At 49.0% G+C, this 21,351-nt stretch overlaps 2 protein-coding genes across 2 annotated transcripts in view; both read left to right on the top strand.

Annotated features, from left to right (window-relative positions):
• Window positions 1–21,351, top strand: part of LOC124001333 (deubiquitinase DESI2-like) — a 1,147,470-nt gene that overhangs the window by 42,501 nt on the left and 1,083,618 nt on the right. The gene's annotated exons all lie outside the window — the stretch shown is intronic.
• Window positions 8,157–19,570, top strand: LOC124001326 (DDB1- and CUL4-associated factor 5-like). Its single transcript, XM_046308032.1, has 4 exons — window positions 8,157–8,318; window positions 8,459–8,586; window positions 13,878–14,024; window positions 15,396–19,570. The coding sequence occupies exons 1-4, from the start codon at window positions 8,288–8,290 to the stop codon at window positions 16,719–16,721; spliced, it is 1,632 nt and encodes a 543-aa protein (XP_046163988.1). The 5' UTR covers window positions 8,157–8,287; the 3' UTR covers window positions 16,722–19,570.

Below are 21,351 nucleotides of genomic sequence, written 5' to 3'. Positions count from 1 at the left end.
GGCTGCTGTCTGGGGGGAGACCCGGCTGCTGTCTGGGGGGGAGACCCGGCTGCTGTCTGGGGGAGACCCGGCTGCTGTCTGGGGGAGACCCGGCTGCTGTCTGGGGGGGGACCCGGCTGGGGGGGACGGCACACTACTGTCTGGGGGAGACCCGGCTACTGTCTGGGGGAGACCCGGCTGCTGTCTGGGGAGACCCGGCTGCTGTCTGGGGGGAGACCCGGCTACGGCAGGTTGAGGCTCCACTAGAAGTGGGAGGGAGGTGAGGCCCGTGGGAGGGAGGTGAGGCCCGTGGGAGGGAGGTGAGGCCCGTGGGAGGGAGGTGAGGCCCGTGGGAGGGAGGTGAGGCCCGTGGGAGGGAGGTGAGGCCCGTGGGAGGGAGGTGAGGCCCGTGGGAGGGAGGGAGGGAGGTAGGTGAGGCCCGTGGGAGGGAGGTAGGTGAGGCCCGTGGGAGGGAGGGAGGTGAGGCCCGTGGGAGGGAGGTGAGGCCCGTTCGCTAGAGACAGACTGGAATGAAATGGCTGATGATACTATAGTTGACAATACATAAGTAGAGATTTTAAAAACCACACTGTCGCCCACTGAGGTTTGTGACTCAAAAAGCAGTCAGTCAAACATGGTGCTGCTGCTCCAGTTTCAACTGTTCTGCCTTGTTATTATTCGACCATGCTGGTCATTTATGAACATTTGAACATCTTGGCCATGTTCTGTTATAATCTCCACCTGGCACAGCCAGAAGAGGACTGGCCACCCCTCATAGCCTGGTTCCTCTCTAGGTTTATAATCTCCACCTGGCACAGCCAGAAGAGGACTGGCCACCCCACATAGCCTGGTTCCTCTCTAGGTTTATAATCTCCACCTGGCACAGCTAGAAGAGGACTGGCCACCCCACATAGCCTGGTTCCTCTCTAGGTTTATAATCTCCACCTGGCACAGCCAGAAGAGGACTGGCCACCCCTCATAGCCTGGTTCCTCTCTAGGTTTTGGCCTTTCTAGTGAGTTTTTCCTAGCCACCGTGCTTCTACACCTGCATTGCTTGCTGTTTGGGGTTTTAGGCTGGGTTTCTGTACAGCACTTTGAGATATCAGCTGATGTACGAAGGGCTATATAAATAAATTTAATTTGATTCATAGGAATCACCCTAGTGCAGGGGTCTACTTATAAATGATAAAAAATGGCACAAGCCACTCATTCATTTATTCCTAGCTTTTTAATAGGCACTTTTTGCATTTTCCCCAGGTTCTCAGTTTACCACTCAAAATGACAGTTGCTCACAGAGAAACCACGAAGTTGGACTTTCTGAGTTCATGTCGATGCTTAAATCACATCAGAAGACCCTTGTATTGTGTAATAGATCTTTAATTGTGCGTTGTAAGAGAGGGGAATGTGCTCGTCTAGAATTGTGTAAGAGATCGTTAATTGTGCGTTGTAAGAGAGGGGAATGTGCTGGTCTAGAATTGTGTAATAGATCTTTAATTGTGCGTTGTAAGAGAGGGTTAATGTCCGTGTGGCTAGCTAGGAGCGGGTTAATGTCCGTGTGGCTAGCTAGGAGCGGGTTAATGTCCGTGTGGCTAGCTAGGAGCGGGTTAATGTCCGTGTGGCTAGCTAGGAGCGGGTTAATGTCCGTGTGGCTAGCTAGGAGCGGGTTAATGTCCGTGTGGCTAGCTAGGAGCGGGTTAATGTCCGTGTGGCTAGCTAGGAGCGGGTTAATGTCCGTGTGGCTAGCTAGGAGCGGCTTAATGTCCGTGTGGCTAGCTAGGAGCGGCTTAATGTCCGTGTGGCTAGCTAGGAGCGGCTTAATGTCCGTGTGGCTAGCTAGGAGCGGCTTAATGTCCGTGTGGCTAGCTAGGAGCGGCTTAATGTCCGTGTGGCTAGCTAGGAGCGGCTTAATGTCCGTGTGGCTAGCTAGGAGCGGCTTAATGTCCGTGTGGCTAGCTAGGAGCGGCTTAATGTCCGTGTGGCTAGCTAGGAGCGGGTTAATGTCCGTGTGGCTAGCTAGGAGCGGGTTAATGTCCGTGTGGCTAGCTAGGAGCGGGTTAATGTCCGTGTGGCTAGCTAGGAGCGGGTTAATGTCCGTGTGGCTAGCTAGGAGCGGGTTAATGTCCGTGTGGCTTTGATTGGATATTAGCTGGGAGCTTGAGGCGTCTCCATACATTGTCAGATGTTGTTTGACAGTTTGCGTTGGAACTCGTTTCAGAATTTATTGGCGAGTTCCTCATAATTACGCTGCGAGCAGCTACTCAACCCGTCTCGTTATTTTTCTCTTCTGCCTTGGGGTTTTTGACTCCTAGTTGGCTGGCACCAGACGGCAACCACATTTCTGCTCAGTCCCGTCTGTCTGTGTGGTTCTGTTGTCCTGTCTGTCTGTGTGGTTCTGTTGTCCCGTCTGTGTGTGTGGTTCTGTTGTCCTGTCTGTCTGTCTGTGTGGTTCGGTTGTCCCGTCTGTCTGTCTGTGTGTGGTTCTGTTGTCCCGTCTGTCTGTCTGTGTGTGGTTCTGTTGTCCTGTCTGTCTGTCTGTCTGTGTGGGTTCTGTTGTCCCGTCTGTCTGTGTGTGTGGTTCGGTTGTCCCGTCTGTCTGTCTGTGTGGTTCGGTTGTCCCGTCTGTCTGTCTGTGTGGTTCGGTTGTCCCGTCTGTCTGTCTGTGTGTGGTTCTGTTGTCCTGTCTGTCTGTCTGTCTGTGTGGGTTCTGTTGTCCCGTCTGTCTGTGTGTGTGGTTCGGTTGTCCCGTCTGTCTGTCTGTGTGGTTCGGTTGTCCCGTCTGTCTGTGTGTGTGTGGTTCGGTTGTCCCGTCTGTCTGTGTGTGTGTGGTTCTGTTGCCCCGTCTGTCTGTGTGTGTGTGGTTCTGTTGCCCCGTCTGTCTGTGTGTGTGTGGTTCTGTTGCCCCGTCTGTCTGTGTGTGTGGCTTCTGTTGTCCTGTCTGTCTGTGTGTGGTTCTGTTGTCCTGTCTGTCTGTGTGTGGTTCTGTTGCCCCGTCTGTCTGTCTGTGTGTGGGTTCTGTTGTCCTGTCTGTCTGTCTGTGTGTGGGTTCTGTTGTCCTGTCTGTCTCTGTGTGTGGTTCTGTTGCCCCGTCTGTCTGTGTGTGTGTGGTTCTGTTGCCCCGTCTGTGTGTGTGGCTTCTGTTGTCCTGTCTGTCTGTGTGTGGGTTCTGTTGTCCTGTCTGTCTCTGTGTGTGGTTCTGTTGTCCTGTCTGTCTGTGTGTGGTTCTGTTGTCCTGTCTGTCTGTGTGTGGTTCTGTTGCCCCGTCTGTCTGTCTGTGTGTGGGTTCTGTTGTCCTGTCTGTCTCTGTGTGTGGTTCTGTTGTCCTGTCTGTCTGTGTGTGGTTCTGTTGTCCCGTCTGTCTGTGTGTGGGTTCTGTTGTCCTGTCTGTCTCTGTGTGTGGTTCTGTTGCCCCGTCTGTCTGTCTAATGTGAGCGTCACAAATGCAACCCTATTCCCTATATAGTGAACTTTTTTTTATTTTTAAAGCCCATAGGGCATTTGGGATGCATACTATGCCTCTACTGAAATGGTGACCTATATAGAGAATAGGGCTCTGGTCTATAGTAGTGCACTATATAGGGAATAGGGCTCTGGTCTATAGTAGTGCACTATATAGGGAATAGGGCTCTGGTCTAAAGTAGTGTACTATATAGGGAATAGGGCCCTGGTCTAAAGTAGTGCACTATATAGGGAATAGGGCTCTGGTCTAAAGTAGTGTACTATATAGGGAATAGGGCTCTGGTCTATAGTAGTGCACTATATAGGGAATGGGGCTCTGGTCTAAAGTAGTGCACTATATAGGGAATAGGGCTCTGGTCTATAGTAGTGCACTATATAGGGAATAGGGCTCTGGTCTATAGTAGTACCACTATATAGGGAATAGGGCTCTGGTCTATAGTAGTGCACTATATAGGGAATAGGGCTCTGGTCTAAAGTAGTGCACTATATAGGGAATAGGGCTCTGGTCTATAGTAGTGCACTATATAGGGAATAGGGCTCTGGTCTAAAGTAGTGCACTATATAGGGAATAGGGCTCTGGTCTAAAGTAGTGCACTATATAGGGAATAGGGCTCTGGTCTAAAGTAGTGTACTATATAGGGAATAGGGCTCTGGTCTAAAGTAGTGCACTATATAGGGAATAGGGCTCTGGTCTATAGTAGTGCACTATATAGGGAATAGGGCTCTGGTCTAAAGTAGTGCACTATATAGGGAATAGGGCTCTGGTCTAAAGTAGTGCACTATATAGGGAATAGGGCTCTGGTCTATAGTAGTGCACTATATAGGGAATAGGGCTCTGGTCTAAAGTAGTGCACTATATAGGGAATAGGGCTCTGGTCTAAAGTAGTGCACTATATAGGGAATAGGGCTCTGGTCTAAAGTAGTGCACTATATAGGGAATAGGGCTCTGGTCTAAAGTAGTGCACTATATAGGGAATAGGGCTCTGGTCTAAAGTAGTGCACTATATAGGGAATAGGGCTCTGGTCTATAGTAGTGCACTATATAGGGAATAGGGCTCTGGTCTATAGTAGTGCACTATATAGGGAATAGGGCTCTGGTCTAAAGTAGTGCACTATATAGGGAATAGGGCTCTGGTCTATAGTAGTGCACTATATAGGGAATAGGGCTCTGGTCTATAGTAGTGCACTATATAGGGAATAGGGCTCTGGTCTATAGTAGTGCACTATATAGGGAATAGGGCTCTGGTCTAAAGTAGTGCACTATATAGGGAATAGGGCTCTGGTCTATAGTAGTACCACTATATAGGGAATAGGGCTCTGGTCTATAGTAGTGCACTATATAGGGAATAGGGCTCTGGTCTATAGTAGTGCACTATATAGGGAATAGGGCTCTGGTCTATAGTAGTGCACTATATAGGGAATAGGGCTCTGGTCTATAGTAGTGCACTATATAGGGAATAGGGCTCTGGTCTATAGTAGTGCACTATATAGGGAATAGGGCTCTGGTCTAAAGTAGTGCACTATATAGGGAATAGGGCTCTGGTCTATAGTAGTACCACTATATAGGGAATAGGGCTCTGGTCTATAGTAGTACCACTATATAGGGAATAGGGCTCTGGTCTAAAGTAGTGCACTATATAGGGAATAGGGCTCTGGTCTAAAGTAGTGCACTATATAGGGAATAGGGCTCTGGTCTAAAGTAGTGCACTATATAGGGAATAGGGCTCTGGTCTAAAGTAGTGCACTATATAGGGAATAGGGCTCTGGTCTAAAGTAGTGCACTATATAGGGAATAGGGCTCTGGTCTAAAGTAGTGCACTATATAGGGAATAGGGCTCTGGTCTATAGTAGTGCACTATATAGGGAATAGGGCTCTGGTCTATAGTAGTGTACTATATAGGGAATAGGGCTCTGGTCTATAGTAGTGCACTATATAGGGAATAGGGCTCTGGTCTAAAGTAGTGCACTATATAGGGAATAGGGCTCTGGTCTATAGTAGTGCACTATATAGGGAATAGGGCTCTGGTCTATAGTAGTGCACTATATAGGGAATAGGGCTCTGGTCTATAGTAGTGCACTATATAGGGAATAGGGCTCTGGTCTAAAGTAGTGCACTATATAGGGAATAGGGCTCTGGTCTAAAGTAGTGTACTATATAGGGAATAGGGCTCTGGTCTAAAGTAGTGCACTATATAGGGAATAGGGCTCTGGTCTATAGTAGTGCACTATATAGGGAATAGGGCTCTGGTCTAAAGTAGTGCACTATATAGGGAATAGGGCTCTGGTCTAAAGTAGTGCACTATATAGGGAATAGGGCTCTGGTCTATAGTAGTGCACTATATAGGGAATAGGGCTCTGGTCTAAAGTAGTGCACTATATAGGGAATAGGGCTCTGGTCTAAAGTAGTGCACTATATAGGGAATAGGGCTCTGGTCTAAAGTAGTGCACTATATAGGGAATAGGGCTCTGGTCTAAAGTAGTGCACTATATAGGGAATAGGGCTCTGGTCTAAAGTAGTGCACTATATAGGGAATAGGGCTCTGGTCTATAGTAGTGCACTATATAGGGAATAGGGCTCTGGTCTATAGTAGTGCACTATATAGGGAATAGGGCTCTGGTCTAAAGTAGTGCACTATATAGGGAATAGGGCTCTGGTCTATAGTAGTGCACTATATAGGGAATAGGGCTCTGGTCTATAGTAGTGCACTATATAGGGAATAGGGCTCTGGTCTATAGTAGTGCACTATATAGGGAATAGGGCTCTGGTCTAAAGTAGTGCACTATATAGGGAATAGGGCTCTGGTCTATAGTAGTGCACTATATAGGGAATAGGGCTCTGGTCTATAGTAGTGCACTATATAGGGAATAGGGCTCTGGTCTATAGTAGTGCACTATATAGGGAATAGGGCTCTGGTCTATAGTAGTGCACTATATAGGGAATAGGGCTCTGGTCTATAGTAGTGCACTATATAGGGAATAGGGCTCTGGTCTATAGTAGTGCACTATATAGGGAATAGGGCTCTGGTCTAAAGTAGTGCACTATATAGGGAATAGGGCTCTGGTCTATAGTAGTGCACTATATAGGGAATAGGGCTCTGGTCTATAGTAGTGCACTATATAGGAATAGGGCTCTGGTCTATAGTAGTGCACTATATAGGGAATAGGGCTCTGGTCTATAGTAGTGCACTATATAGGGAATAGGGCTCTGGTCTATAGTAGTGTACTATATAGGGAATAGGGCTCTGGTCTATAGTAGTGCACTATGTAGGGAATAGGGCTCTGGTCTAAAGTAGTGCACTATATAGGGAATAGGGCTCTGGTCTATAGTAGTGCACTATATAGGGAATAGGGCTCTGGTCTATAGTAGTGCACTATATAGGGAATAGGGCTCTGGTCTATAGTAGTGCACTATATAGGGAATAGGGCTCTGGTCTAAAGTAGTGCACTATATAGGGAATAGGGCTCTGGTCTAAAGTAGTGCACTATATAGGGAATAGGGCTCTGGTCTAAAGTAGTGCACTATATAGGGAATAGGGCTCTGGTCTAAAGTAGTGCACTATATAGGGAATAGGGCTCTGGTCTAAAGTAGTGCACTATATAGGGAATAGGGCTCTGGTCTAAAGTAGTGCACTATATAGGGAATAGGGCTCTGGTCTATAGTAGTGCACTATATAGGGAATAGGGCTCTGGTCTATAGTAGTGCACTATATAGGGAATAGGGCTCTGGTCTATAGTAGTGCACTATATAGGGAATAGGGCTCTGGTCTATAGTAGTGCACTATATAGGGAATAGGGCTCTGGTCTAAAGTAGTGCAATATATAGGGAATAGGGCTCTGGTCTATAGTAGTGCTCTATATAGGGAATAGGGCTCTGGTCTATAGTAGTGCTCTATATAGGGAATAGGGCTCTGGTCTAAAGTAGTGCTCTATATAGGGAATAGGGCTCTGGTCTAAAGTAGTGCTCTATATAGGGAATAGGGCTCTGGTCTAAAGTAGTGCACTATATAGGGAATAGGGCTCTGGTCTAAAGTAGTGCACTATATAGGGAATAGGGTTCTGGTCTAAAGTAGTGCACTATATAGGGAATAGGGCTCTGGTCTAAAGTAGTGCACTATAGGGAATAGGGCTCTGGTCTAAAGTAGTGCACTATATAGGGAATAGGGCTCTGGTCTATAGTAGTGCACTATATAGGGAATAGGGCTCTGGTCTAAAGTAGTGCACTATATAGGGAATAGGGCTCTGGTCTAAAGTAGTGCACTATATAGGGAATAGGGCTCTGGTCTATAGTAGTGCACTATATAGGGAATAGGGCTCTGGTCTAAAGTAGTGCACTATATAGGGAATAGGGCTCTGGTCTATAGTAGTGCACTATATAGGGAATAGGGCTCTGGTCTAAAGTAGTGCACTATATAGGGAATAGGGTTCCATAGGGCTCTGGTCTAAAGTAGTGCACTATATAGGGAATAGGGCCCTGGTCTAAAGTAGTGCACTATATAGGGAATAGGGCTCTGGTCTAAAGTAGTGCACTATATAGGGAATAGGGCTCCGGTCTAAAGTAGTGCACTATATAGGGAATGGGGCTCTGGTCTAAAGTAGTGCACTATATAGGGAATAGGGTTCCATAGGGCTCTGGTCTAAAGTAGTGCACTATATAGGGAATAGGGCCCTGGTCTAAAGTAGTGCACTATATAGGGAATAGGGCTCTGGTCTAAAGTAGTGCACTATATAGGGAATAGGGCTCTGGTCTAAAGTAGTGCACTATATAGGGAATAGGGTGTCATTGGGGGTTGTCTTAATCTCTGTTGTCTTTCTACAGTACATCTTGTCTGGATCAGATGACTTCAACCTTTACATGTGGAGAATCCCCAAGGATCCTGAAGCAGGTGTGTGTGTGTGTGTGTGTGTGTGTGTGTGTGTGTGTGTGTGTGTGTGTGTGTGTTTCTTATCGGTGTGCATCTGTGTCCCTGAGATTACAGTCTCTCTCTCTCGTTCCGCCCTGCCCCCCCCCCCCCTCCCCTTCCAGGAGGCCCGGGTCGTGTGGTTAACGGAGCGTCCATGGTCCTGAAAGGTCACCGTTCCATCGTGAACCAAGTCCGGTTTAACCCCAGCACTTATATGATCTGCTCCTCCGGGGTCGAGAAGGTCATCAAGGTACGTTAGCGGGGATGTCGTCGTCGGTGACCTTACGTCGTCGGTGACCTTACGTCGTCGGTGACCCTTACGTCGTCGGTGACCCTTACGTCGTCGGTGACCCTTACGTCGTCGGTGACCCTTACGTCGTCGGTGACCCTTACGTCGTCGGTGACCTTACATCGTCGGTGACCTTACATCGTCGGTGACCTTACATCGTCGGTGACCTTACGTCGTCGGTGACCTTACGTCGTCGGTGACCTTACGTCGTCGGTGACCTTACGTCGTCGGTGACCTTACGTCGTCGGTGACCTTACGTCGTCGGTGACCTTACGTCGTCGGTGACCTTACGTCGTCGGTGACCTTACGTCGTCGGTGACCTCACCATTACGTCGTCGGTGACCTTACGTCGTCGGTGACCTCACCATTACGTCGTCGGTGACCTTACGTCGTCGGTGACCTCACCATTTAGTTTTTCTCCGAATGTTCGTTTGACGTCATTGAGGTTTGGTTTTTTCTCTCACTCTATTTACATCATTTATAACAGTTAAGGTTTGTGACTTAGTTATTAATAACTACGGTTTGTGACTTAGTTATTAATAACTACGGTTTGTGACTTAGTTATTAATAACTAAGGTTTGTGACTTAGTTATTAATAACTAAGGTTTGTGACTTAGTTATTAATAACTAAGGTTTGTGACTTAGTTATTAATAACTAAGGTTTGTGACTTAGTTATTAATAACTAAGGTTTGTGACTTAGTTATTAATAACTAAGGTTTGTGACTTAGTTATTAATAACTAAGGTTTGTGACTTAGTTATTAATAACTAAGGTTTGTGACTTAGTTAATTGTCAAATTACTTGGGACACGATTGATTCATATCACTACAACATCATGTCAATACATTGCATCACAATTTGTCTTGGAATTTTTTTTTTTTGGTGAATTTTACCCCTTTTTCTCCCCAATTTCGTGGTATCCAATTTGTTTTTTAGTAGCTACTATCTTGTCTCATCGCTACAACTCCCGTACGGGCTCGGGAGAGACGAAGGTTGAAAGTCCTCCGATACACAACCCAACCAAGCTTCTTAACACAGCGCAGCGCGTATCCAACCCGGAAGCCAGGAAACACCGTGCACCTGGCAACCTTGGTTAGCGCGCACTGCGCCCGGCCCGCCACAGGAGGCGCTGGTGCGCGATGAGACAAGGACATCCCTACCGACCAAGCCCTCCCTAACCCGGACGACGGGTTAGGGAGGCCAATTGTGCGTCGCCCCACGGACCTCCCAGCCGCGGCCGGTTACGGCTGGGCGCGGACCCAGAATCTCTGATGGTACAGCGCCCAGTACAGCGCCCAGTACAGCGCCCAGTACAGCGCCCAGTACAGCGCCCAGTACAGCGCCCAGTACAGCGCCCAGTACAGCGCCCTTAGCCACCCGGGAGGCAGAACTCACTTTTTAAAGGGAAGGTAGCATGAGTTTTTTATTTATTTAGCGAAGTAACAACGTAGTGTGGTCATAGACAACTACAGCTACATTACTTTGTCTAACTATAACTATATTTTTTTTAAATGGTTATGTTTTGAAATATTTATTAACTTAACTATATAGAATGCACTATTTGTCAACGTCATGTGGAGATTTCTGGTTAATCTTAGCCAACCATGAAGACATGCGCGTTTGCTGTGGTGAGCTACAATCCACCAATCACGAGGAGGTGTGACGTAATCAACCAATCAGATTTCCCACATGATCCTGCTCGGCTGCTCCAGGCAGCTCGGGAATCTCCTGCACCAGAAGGCACAGGACAGTAGATCTCCAGGAAGAGGGTTGGACTGAAAACCAACAGGACAGTAGATCTCCAGGAAGAGGGTTGGACTGAAAACCTACAGGACAGTAGATCTCCAGGAAGAGGGTTGGACTGAAAACCTACAGGACAGTAGATCTCCAGGAAGAGGGTTGGACTGAAAACCTACAGGACAGTAGATCTCCAGGAAGAGGGTTGGACTGAAAACCTACAGGACAGTAGATCTCCAGGAAGAGGGTTGGACTGAAAACCTACAGGACAGTAGATCTCCAGGAAGAGGGTTGGACTGAAAACCAACAGGACAGTAGATCTCCAGGAAGAGGGTTGGACTGAAAACCTACAGGACAGTAGATCTCCAGGAAGAGGGTTGGACTGAAAACCTACAGGACAGTAGATCTCCAGGAAGAGGGTTGGACTGAAAACCTACAGGACAGTAGATCTCCAGGAAGAGGGTTGGACTGAAAACCTACAGGACAGTAGATCTCCAGGAAGAGGGTTGGACTGAAAACCTACAGGACAGTAGATCTCCAGGAAGAGGGTTGGACTGAAAACCTACAGGACAGTAGATCTCCAGGAAGAGGGTTGGACTGAAAACCTACAGGACAGTAGATCTCCAGGAAGAGGGTTGGACTGAAAACCTACAGGACAATAGATCTCCAGGAAGAGGGTTGGACTGAACCTACAGGACAGTAGATCTCCAGGAAGAGGGTTGGACTGAACCTACAGGACAGTAGATCTCCAGGAAGAGCCCTGTTGTTGGGATTGGTCTCGGCGGATCCTCCATATGACATCACCAACAAAACAAAGCAAAAATGACGGCATGACTTCGGCATTCTTCGGTATTTCCGAGCGGTTTTATGTTGCAACTCGATCGAATTGAAGTTAACTTTTGATGCCTAAACTAATGTGCACTATATAGGATAAGTAATCCCTCTCATCCCCCCCCCCCTTAAGTTTTAGATGCACTATTGTAAAGTGACTGTTCCACTGGATGTCATAAGGTGAATGCACCAATTTGTAAGTCGCTCTGGATAAGAGCGTCTGCTAAATGACTTAAATGTCTTAAATGTCTAATGGACACCCAGACATTACACGTGGTTATGATAGATACACAAACTCAAACTGCTAGTTAACACAACATAGTGGGTGCTCATGCAAAGGGTCATCTGGAATATCTGGTGATCAAACTCTAGGTGATTCACTTCACCTCAATCCACTGTCTCTGACTGAGACAACTCTGTCTCGTCACCTCTATCCACTGTCTCTGACTGAGACAACTCTGTCTCGTCACCTCTATCCACTGTCTCTGACTGAGACAACTCTGTCTCGTCACCTCTATCCACTGTCTCTGACTGAGACAACTCTGTCTCGTCACCTCTATCCACTGTCTCTGACTGAGACAACTCTGTCTCGTCACCTCTATCCACTGTCTCTGACTGAGACAACTCTGTCTCGTCACCTCTATCCACTGTCTCTGACTGAGACAACTCTGTCTCGTCACCTCTATCCACTGTCTCTGACTGAGACAACTCTGTCTCGTCACCTCTATCCACTGTCTCTGACTGAGACAACTCTGTCTCTCTGCCCCTCTCCACTGTCTCTCTGCCCCTCTCCACTGTCTCTCTGCCCCTCTCCACTGTCTCTCTGCCCCTCTCCACTGTCTCTCTGGCCCTCTCCACTGTCTCTCTGCCACTGTCTCTCTGCCACTGTCTCTCTGCCCCTCTCCACTGTCTCTCTGCCACTCTCCACTGTCTCTCTGCCACTGTCTCTCTGCCCCTCTCCACTGTCTCTCTGCCCCTCTCCACTGTCTCTCTGCCCCTCTCCACTGTCTCTCTGCCCCTCTCCACTGTCTCTCTGCCCCTCTCCACTGTCTCTCTGCCCCTCTCCACTGTCTCTCTGCCCCTCTCCACTGTCTCTCTGCCCCTCTCCACTGTCTCTCTGCCCCTCTCCACTGTCTCTCTGCCCCTCTCCACTGTCTCTCTGCCCCTCTCCACTGTCTCTCTGCCCCTCTCCACTGTCTCTCTGCCCCTCTCCACTGTCTCTCTGCCCCTCTCCACTGTCTCTCTGCCCCTCTCCACTGTCTCTCTGCCCCTCTCCACTGTCTCTCTGCCCCTCTCCACTGTCTCTCTGCCCCTCTCCACTGTCTCTCTGCCCCTCTCCACTGTCTCTCTGCCCCTCTCCACTGTCTCTCTGCCCCTCTCCACTGTCTCTCTGCCCCTCTCCACTGTCTCTCTGCCCCTCTCCACTGTCTCTCTGCCCCTCTCCACTCTCTCTGCCCCTCTCCACTGTCTCTCTGCCCCTCTCCACTCTCTCTGCCCCTCTCCACTGTCTCTCTGCCCCTCTCCACTGTCTCTCTGCCACTGTCTCTCTGCCCCTCTCCACTGTCTCTCTGCCCCTCTCCACTGTCTCTCTGCCCCTCTCCACTGTCTCTCTGCCACTCTCCACTGTCTCTCTGCCACTGTCTCTCTGCCCCTCTCCACTGTCTCTCTGCCCCTCTCCACTGTCTCTCTGCCCCTCTCCACTGTCTCTCTGCCACTGTCTCTCTGCCCCTCTCCACTGTCTCTCTGCCACTGTCTCTCTGCCCCTCTCCACTGTCTCTCTGCCACTCTCTGCCCCTCTCCACCGTCTCTCTGCCCCTCTCCACTGTCTCTCTGCCCCTCTCCACTGTCTCTCTGCCCCTCTCCACTGTCTCTCTGCCCCTCTCCGCTGTCTCTCTGCCCCTCTCCGCTGTCTCTCTGCCCCTCTCCGCTGTCTCTCTGCCCCTCTCCGCTGTCTCTCTGCCACTCTCCGCTGTCTCTCTGCCCCTCTCCGCTGTCTCTCTGCCCCTCTCCACTGTCTCTCTGCCCCTCTCCACCGTCTCTCTGCCCCTCTCCACTGTCTCTCTGCCCCTCTCCACTGTCTCTCTGCCACTCTCTGCCCCTCTCCACTGTCTCTCTGCCCCTCTCCGCTGTCTCTCTGCCCCTCTCCGCTGTCTCTCTGCCCCTCTCCGCTGTCTCTCTGCCCCTCTCCGCTGTCTCTCTGCCCCTCTCCGCTGTCTCTCTGCCCCTCTCCGCTGTCTCTCTGCCCCTCTCCGCTGTCTCTCTGCCCCTCCACTGTCTCTCTGCCCCTCTCCACTGTCTCTCTGCCCCTCTCCACTGTCTCTCTGCCACTGTCTCTCTGCCCCTCTCCACTGTCTCTCTGCCCCTCTCCACTGTCTCTCTGCCCCTCTCCACTGTCTCTCTGCCCCTCTCCACTGTCTCTCTGCCCCTCTCCACTGTCTCTCTGCCCCTCTCCAGCCCAGACAAACGTAGCTGCCTGAGCTTGTAAAAGGAAAGGATGTGGTGTTAATTAATCTCAACCTCCGCTCCTCCAGGTGGTCCCAAGGATGCTGTTGGTCCATCATCTTCTTCAACGTACCAGAGGTGTGAGAGCTGATACAGGCCCAACCAGGTGTTCAATTTAAACTCTAACCCTCCTCTCCTGTCCTCCGTCCTCTCCCCCTGAAACCCCTCCGTCCTCTCCCCAGGCGTGGAGCCCCTACCAGCAGACGGAGAGTCTGGGAGACCTGGATAGTCTTGTGGAGGATAAGTCCAGGAGTCTGTACAGCCACGAGGAGTACATCAACTTGGTCCTGAACAGCGGGAGTGGCCTGAGCCACGACTACGTCTCACAGGTAACACCGCGTCCCAAATGATTCCCTATATAGTGCACTACCTTTCCCTATATAGTGCACTACCTTTGCCTATATAGTGCACTACCTTTCCCTATATAGTGCACTACTTTTCCCTATATAGTGCACTACCTTTCCCTATATAGTGCACTACCTTTGCCTATATAGTGCACTACTTTTCCCTATATAGTGCACTACTTTTCCCTATACAGTGCACTACCTTTCCCTATACAGTGCACTACCTTTCCCTATACAGTGCACTACTTTTCCCTATATAGTGCACTACTTTTCCCTATATAGTGCACTACTTTTCCCTATATAGTGCACTACTTTTCCCTATATAGTGCACTACCTTTCCCTATATAGTGCACTACTTTTTCATATATAGTGCACTACCTTTCCCTATACAGTGCACTACCTTTGCCTATATAGTGCACTACCTTTGCCTATATAGTGCACTACCTTTGCCTATATAGTGCACTACCTTTGCCTATATAGTGCACTACCTTTGCCTATATAGTGCACTACCTTTGCCTATATAGTGCACTACTTTTCCCTATATAGTGCACTACTTTTCCTTATACAGTGCACTACTTTTCCCTATATAGTGCACTACCTTTGCCTATACAGTGCACTACTTTTCCCTATACAGTGCACTACTTTTCCCTATACAGTGCACTTCTTTTCCCTATACAGTGCACTACTTTTCCCTATATAGTGCACTACCTTTCCCTATATAGTGCACTACCTTTCCCTATATAGTGCACTACCTTTCCCTATATAGTGCACTACCTTTCCCTATATAGTGCACTACTTTTCCCTACATAGTGCACTACTTTTCCCTACATAGTGCACTACTTTTCCCTACATAGTGCACTACTTTTCCCTACATAGTGCACTACTTTTCCCTACATAGTGCACTACCTTTCCCTACATAGTGCACTACCTTTCCCTACATAGTGCACTACTTTTCCCTACATAGTGCACTACTTTTCCCTACATAGTGCACTACTTTTCCCTACATAGTGCACTACTTTTCCCTACATAGTGCACTACTTTTCCCTATATAGTGCACTACTTTTCCCTATACAGTGCACTACTTTTCCCTATATAGTGCACTACTTTTCCCTATATAGTGCACTACTTTTCCCTATACAGTGCACTACTTTTCCCTATACAGTGCACTACTTTTCCCTATACAGTGCACTACTTTTCCCTATATAGTGCACTACTTTTTCATATATAGTGCACTACCTTTCCCTATATAGTGCACTACTTTTCCCTATATAGTGCACTGCTTTTTCATATATAACACCCTCCCTACACACACACATTTTGTGGTGACTAATTAAGAACTGTTGCATGTCATCTCAGTCCATCCAGGAGGATCCTCGTATGATGGCCTTCTTTGACTCTCTGGTTCGTCGGGAGATCGAGGGCTGGAGTTCGGACTCAGACAGTGACCTGAGTGAGGGGGCCATCCTGCAGCTCCACGCCAGGGGACGACGCTCTACGCGGGCTGTAGGAGACGGCGCCGGGGTCCTGGTTGGGAGTGGAGTCGCCGTGCCTGTACCGCCCTCTGCTGCTGCTACCGCCGACTCAGACCACTCCTCATCGTCCTCATTAGCTGCCCCCGAGGCCTCGGGGGCGGAGCATCCTGAAGGGGTGGAGCCACTGCAGCCGAGGAGGCGTGGCAGCAGATATCAGCAGTCTGTGTTCTTATTGGACCTGGTGGGAGAGGACTCTGACTCCAGTGGATTCTGGCCAGACCCCATGCCCCGGCCTCGCTCTCCCAGCCCCCGAGACAACTCCACCCTCTCCAGCCCCACCTCCTCCCCCGCCGGCGCCTCCTCTAGCTCCTCCTCTTCCACCTCCTCCACCAGCTCTGAGGACGAGGAGCAGAGGAGAGCCAGTAGGAGACAACGTACTGCAGCCCGGTGGCGCCGCATGCATTTCCCCCGCCTGTCCAGTGGGGGGCGCCCCGAGTCTGCCCAGGCCTTGTACCCCGGGGGGGTCGACTCCTGCTCCTACCCCAAGATCTCAATCGACGAGGCCTCATCCTCCTCCGCGTCCTCCACGGAGCTCCAGCAGGACCAGGACTCGGTTCAGATCGGACCCCACAGAAGTGGCTCTAAAACGGGGAGACGCACGACACACACCCTCCCTGGTTCTAGCCCTGCGGTGTCTCTGGACAGCCAAGACGACCGAGCGGAGCAGGAGGGGCTCCTCATCGCCTCCCTTCTGTCTCAAGACGCCCTGCAGCAGAGGAACGAGTCCCGGGCAGGAAGGGTTGGGGAGAGGAGGGCTGCTTTAGAGAGGATGGCCGAGGGCTTAGATAGTCCTGAAGAGGCCGACGAGTCCGATCATAGTCGCTGGATCTCCCCTAGTTCCAGACACCACAGCCCTGGGCTGAACGGGCTGCAGCACCTTGACATGACTGAGGTGCCGGTAGGCTGTAGGGGTCGCCTGGCTCCAGACCTATTTGAATCCTCAGACTCCGAGGGAGAGAGAGAGACCTTAGAGTTGAAATCAGCAGGCACTAGGACCCTGGTGGAGGAGGAGGAGGAGGGGGGGTCGTCGTCGTCTCAGAGAGGCTCATCCCAGGGTGCGCTGAAACGGACTCACCTTGGGTCAAGAGGTCAAGGGTCAGGGGAGGGGTCAGGGGGGTCGGAGACCTCAGAGAAGAAGTTCAAGACATGATGATTGCACCTGAGGTGTCAGGTGATCATTTGGTTTAGGACCGGTTACGTCTCAAATGACACCCTGTTTCCTACGGTGTCCTACTTTAGGGCTACAGTAACCCATAGACAGTAACCCATAGACAGTAACCCGTAGACTACAGTAACCCGTAGACAGTAACCCATAGACTACAGTAACCCGTAGACAGTAACGCATAGACTACAGTAACCCGTAGACAGTAACCCATAAACTTTAGGGCTACAGTAACCCATAGACAGTAACCCATAGACTTTAGGGCTACAGTAACCCATAGACAGTAACTCATAGACAGTAACCCGTGGACTTTAGGGCTACAGTAACCCGTAGGCTACAGTAACCCGTAGGCTACAGTAACCCATAGGCTACAGTAACCCGTAGACTTTAGGGCTACAGTAACCCGTAGACTACAGTAACCCGTAGACAGTAACCCATAGACTTAGGGCTACAGTAACCCGTAGACAGTAACCCGTAGACTACAGCAACCCGTAGACAGTAACCCATAGACAGTAACTCATAGACAGTAACCTGTAGACTTTAGGGCTACAGTAACCCATAGACTACAGTAACCCATAGACTACAGTAACCCATAGACTACAGTAACCCATAGACTACAGTAACCCATAGACGACAGTAACCCATAGACGACAGTAACCTATGGACTTTAGGGCTACAGTAACCCATGGACTTTAGGGCTACAGTAACCCATGGACTTAGGGCTACAGTAACCCATAGACAGTAACCCGTAGACTTAGGGCTACAGTAACCCGTAGACTTAGGGCTACAGTAACCCGTAGACGACAGTAACCCGTAGACTTTAGGGCTACAGTAACCCATAGACAGTAACCCGTAGACTTTAGGGCTACAGTAACCCATAGACAGTAACCCGTAGACTTAGGGCTACAGTAACCCGTAGACAGTAACCCGTAGACTTAGGGCTACAGTAACCCGTAGACAGTAACCCGTAGACTTAGGGCTACAGTAACCCGTAGACAGTAACCCATAGACTTAGGGCTACAGTAACCCGTAGACAGTAACCCATAGACTACAGCAACCCGTAGACAGTAACCCATAGACAGTAACTCATAGACAGTAACCTGTAGACTTTAGGGCTACAGTAACCCATAGACGACAGTAACCCATAGACGACAGTAACCCATAGACGACAGTAACCCATAGACGACAGTAACCCATAGACGACAGTAACCCATAGACGACAGTAACCCATAGACGACAGTAACCCATAGACGACAGTAACCCATAGACGACAGTAACCCATAGACGACAGTAACCCATAGACGACAGTAACCCATAGACGACAGTAACCCATAGACGACAGTAACCCATAGACGACAGTAACCCATAGACGACAGTAACCCATAGACGACAGTAACCCATAGATTTTAGGGCTACAGTAACCCATAGACGACAGTAACCCATAGACGACAGTAACCCATAGACGACAGTAACCCATAGACTAGGGCTACAGTAACCCGTAGACTAGGGCTACAGTAACCCGTAGACTTAGGGCTACAGTAACCCGTAGACTTAGGGCTACAGTAACCCGTAGACTTAGGGCTACAGTAACCCGTAGACTTAGGGCTACAGTAACCCGTAGACTTAGGGCTACAGTAACCCGTAGACTTAGGGCTACAGTAACCCGTAGACTTAGGGCTACAGTAACCCGTAGACTTAGGGCTACAGTAACCCGTAGACTTAGGGCTACAGTAACCCGTAGACTTAGGGCTACAGTAACCCGTAGACTTAGGGCTACAGTAACCCGTAGACTTAGGGCTACAGTAACCCGTAGACTTAGGGCTACAGTAACCCGTAGACTTAGGGCTACAGTAACCCGTAGACTTAGGGCTACAGTAACCCGTAGACTTAGGGCTACAGTAACCCGTAGACTTAGGGCTACAGTAACCCGTAGACTTAGGGCTACAGTAACCCGTAGACTTAGGGCTACAGTAACCCGTAGACTTAGGGCTACAGTAACCCGTAGACTTAGGGCTACAGTAACCCGTAGACTTAGGGCTACAGTAACCCGTAGACTTAGGGCTACAGTAACCCGTAGACTTTAGGGATTGGGTGTCATTTCAGAAGCCTGAGACTCAATTTAGGGTGGCTTTTCTATGGGTTTTTACAATCCAGTTTCTTGGTTTGGCGTTACTCTAAAAAGGGTGTCGCAATTTTGAGAGATTGGGCGAGGTGGTTTGCGTGGACCGGGTGGGCGGAGTTAGCACATTTTTAGACCATTCCATTGGTCCTTAAGTGAAATCACCGCCCATTGGGGGACACGTGTTCTTCTGTGAGCAAATCACAGTGAGGTCATCACTTCTGTGGTCAAACCACAAAGATGCCATAATTTACTAACATATAAGTAATCATATTGACAGTAATGCTATTGTTAATTATTTTGCTAGTAATTTAGTCTTAAGGCAGAAATGTTTTTTTTTTTATGTTCATGTTTTGAAACAAATACAGAGTTTTAATTTTAAGAGAATATTCTTGGAGGGGGCCGAAATTCAGGACTAAAGCTTTTCGACTACGGATTTGATTTCAATTGGAGTTAAAAACGAGACTAGATTCATTTAGATTTTCCAGTGCTTAGCTTGGTCAAGTTTATGCGTTTCCATGGCAATCGGGGGTGGAGCCAGCCCAACCAGCTGTTTGAGTTGTGCATTAAAGAAGGTATGATTTCAGTGTTAAAAGGAATCGATTGCTCTCGTCTCCTCTCCTTCCTGACCCAAACCCTCTGTTACCAAGCAGCAGCAAGTGTCTTTTTGTTGTTGTTGCTGCTTTCTTCAATTAAAGAATCATTCATTTATCAATGATTTCACTGCCATTTCTGAGCCTCTATTCATTGTAAGGAATGTTTATCCATTTTACAATAATAATTAGGGTTGTTCATCAAAACCCACAGTCAGGTATGTATTAAGGTTTTGGGGTAACCGTTCGTTTCGGTATAGTGGGAAAATGTCAAAGTAACCCAGGAATAGATCATGAGCCTGATATAAAATCATAGTTGAGTTTTTCCAAGTTTCAGATTTTCCCTGTTTTTGTAGGTTTTTCATCACTCAAAATCAAATTTGAGAATGTTTTTATTTTTAATAGAAAAACAACAAAATTGGAGTTTCTAAGTCCACAACAATCCTTAAAGTACATCAGGAGATCACTGGAGGTAAAAATACACTGCTCAAAAAAATAAAGGGAACGCTTAAACAACACAATGTAACTCCAAGTCAATCACACTTCTGTGAAATCAAACTGTCCACTTAGGAAGCAACACTGATTGACAATAAATGTCACATGCTTTTGTGCAAATGGAATAGACAACAGGTGGAAATTATAGGCAATTAGCAAGACACCCTCAAAGGAGTGGTTCTGCAGGTGATAACCACAGACCACTTCTCAGGTCCTATGCTTCCTGGCTGATGTTTTGGTCACTTTTGAATGCTGGCGGTGCTTTCACTCTAGTGGTAGCATGAGATGGAGTCTACAACCCACACAAGTGGCTCAGGAAGTGCAGCTCATCCAGGATGGAACATCAATGCGAGCTGTGGCAAGAAGGTTTGTTGTGTCTGTCAGCGTTGTGTCCAGAGCATGGAGGCGCTACCAGGAGACAGGCCAGTACATCAGGAGATGTGGAGGAGGCCGTAGGAGGGCAACAACCCAGCAGCAGGACCGCTACCTCCGCCTTTGTGCAAGGAGGAGCACTGCCAGAGCCCTGCAAAATGACCTCCAGCAGGCCACAAATGTGCATGTGTCTGCTCAAACGGTCAGAAACAGACTCCATGAGGGTGGTATGAGGGCCCGACGTCCACAGGTGTGGGTTGTGCTTACAGCCCAACACCGTGCAGGACGTTTGGCATTTGCCAGAGAACACCAAGATTGGCAAATTCGCCACTGGCGCCCTGTGCTCTTCACTGAGCACATGTGACAGAGTCTGGAGTCGCCGTGGAGAACGTTCTGCTGCCTGAAACATCCTCCAGCATGACCGGTTTGGCGGTGGGGCAGTCATGGTGTGGGGTGGCATTTCTTCGGGGCGCCGCACAGCCCTCCATGTGCTCACCAGAGGTAGCCTGACTGCCATTAGGTACCGAGATGAGATCCTCAGACCCATTGTGAGACCATATGCTGGTGTGGTTGGCCCTGGGTTCCTCCTAATGCAAGACAATGCTAGACCTCATGTGGCTGGAGTGTGTCAGCAGTTCCTGCAAGAGGGAGACATTGATGCTATGGACTGGCCCGCCCGTTTCCCAGACCTGAATCCAATTGAGCACATCTGGGACATCATGTCTCGCTCCATCCACCAACGCCACGTTGCACCACAGACTGTCCAGGAGTTGGCGGATGCTTTAGTCCAGGTCTGGGAGGAGATCCCTCAGGAGACCATCTGCCACCTCATCAGGAGCATGCCCAGGCGTTGTAGGGAGGTCATACAGGCACGTGGAGGCCACACACACTACTGAGCCTCATTTTGACTTGTTTTAAGGACATTAACATCAAAGTTGGATCAGCCTGTAGTTTGGTTTTCCACTTTAATTTTGAGTGTCACTCCAAATCCAGAACTCCATGGGTTGATACATTTTTGTGTGATTTTTGTTGTCAGCAC

This window comes from Oncorhynchus gorbuscha, linkage group LG17 (genome assembly GCF_021184085.1).
Source record: "Oncorhynchus gorbuscha isolate QuinsamMale2020 ecotype Even-year linkage group LG17, OgorEven_v1.0, whole genome shotgun sequence".
NCBI classification, from domain to species: domain Eukaryota; kingdom Metazoa; phylum Chordata; class Actinopteri; order Salmoniformes; family Salmonidae; genus Oncorhynchus; species Oncorhynchus gorbuscha.
Note: the sequence above shows the minus strand (reverse complement) of the source record. Positions and strands in the feature narration are given on the sequence as shown.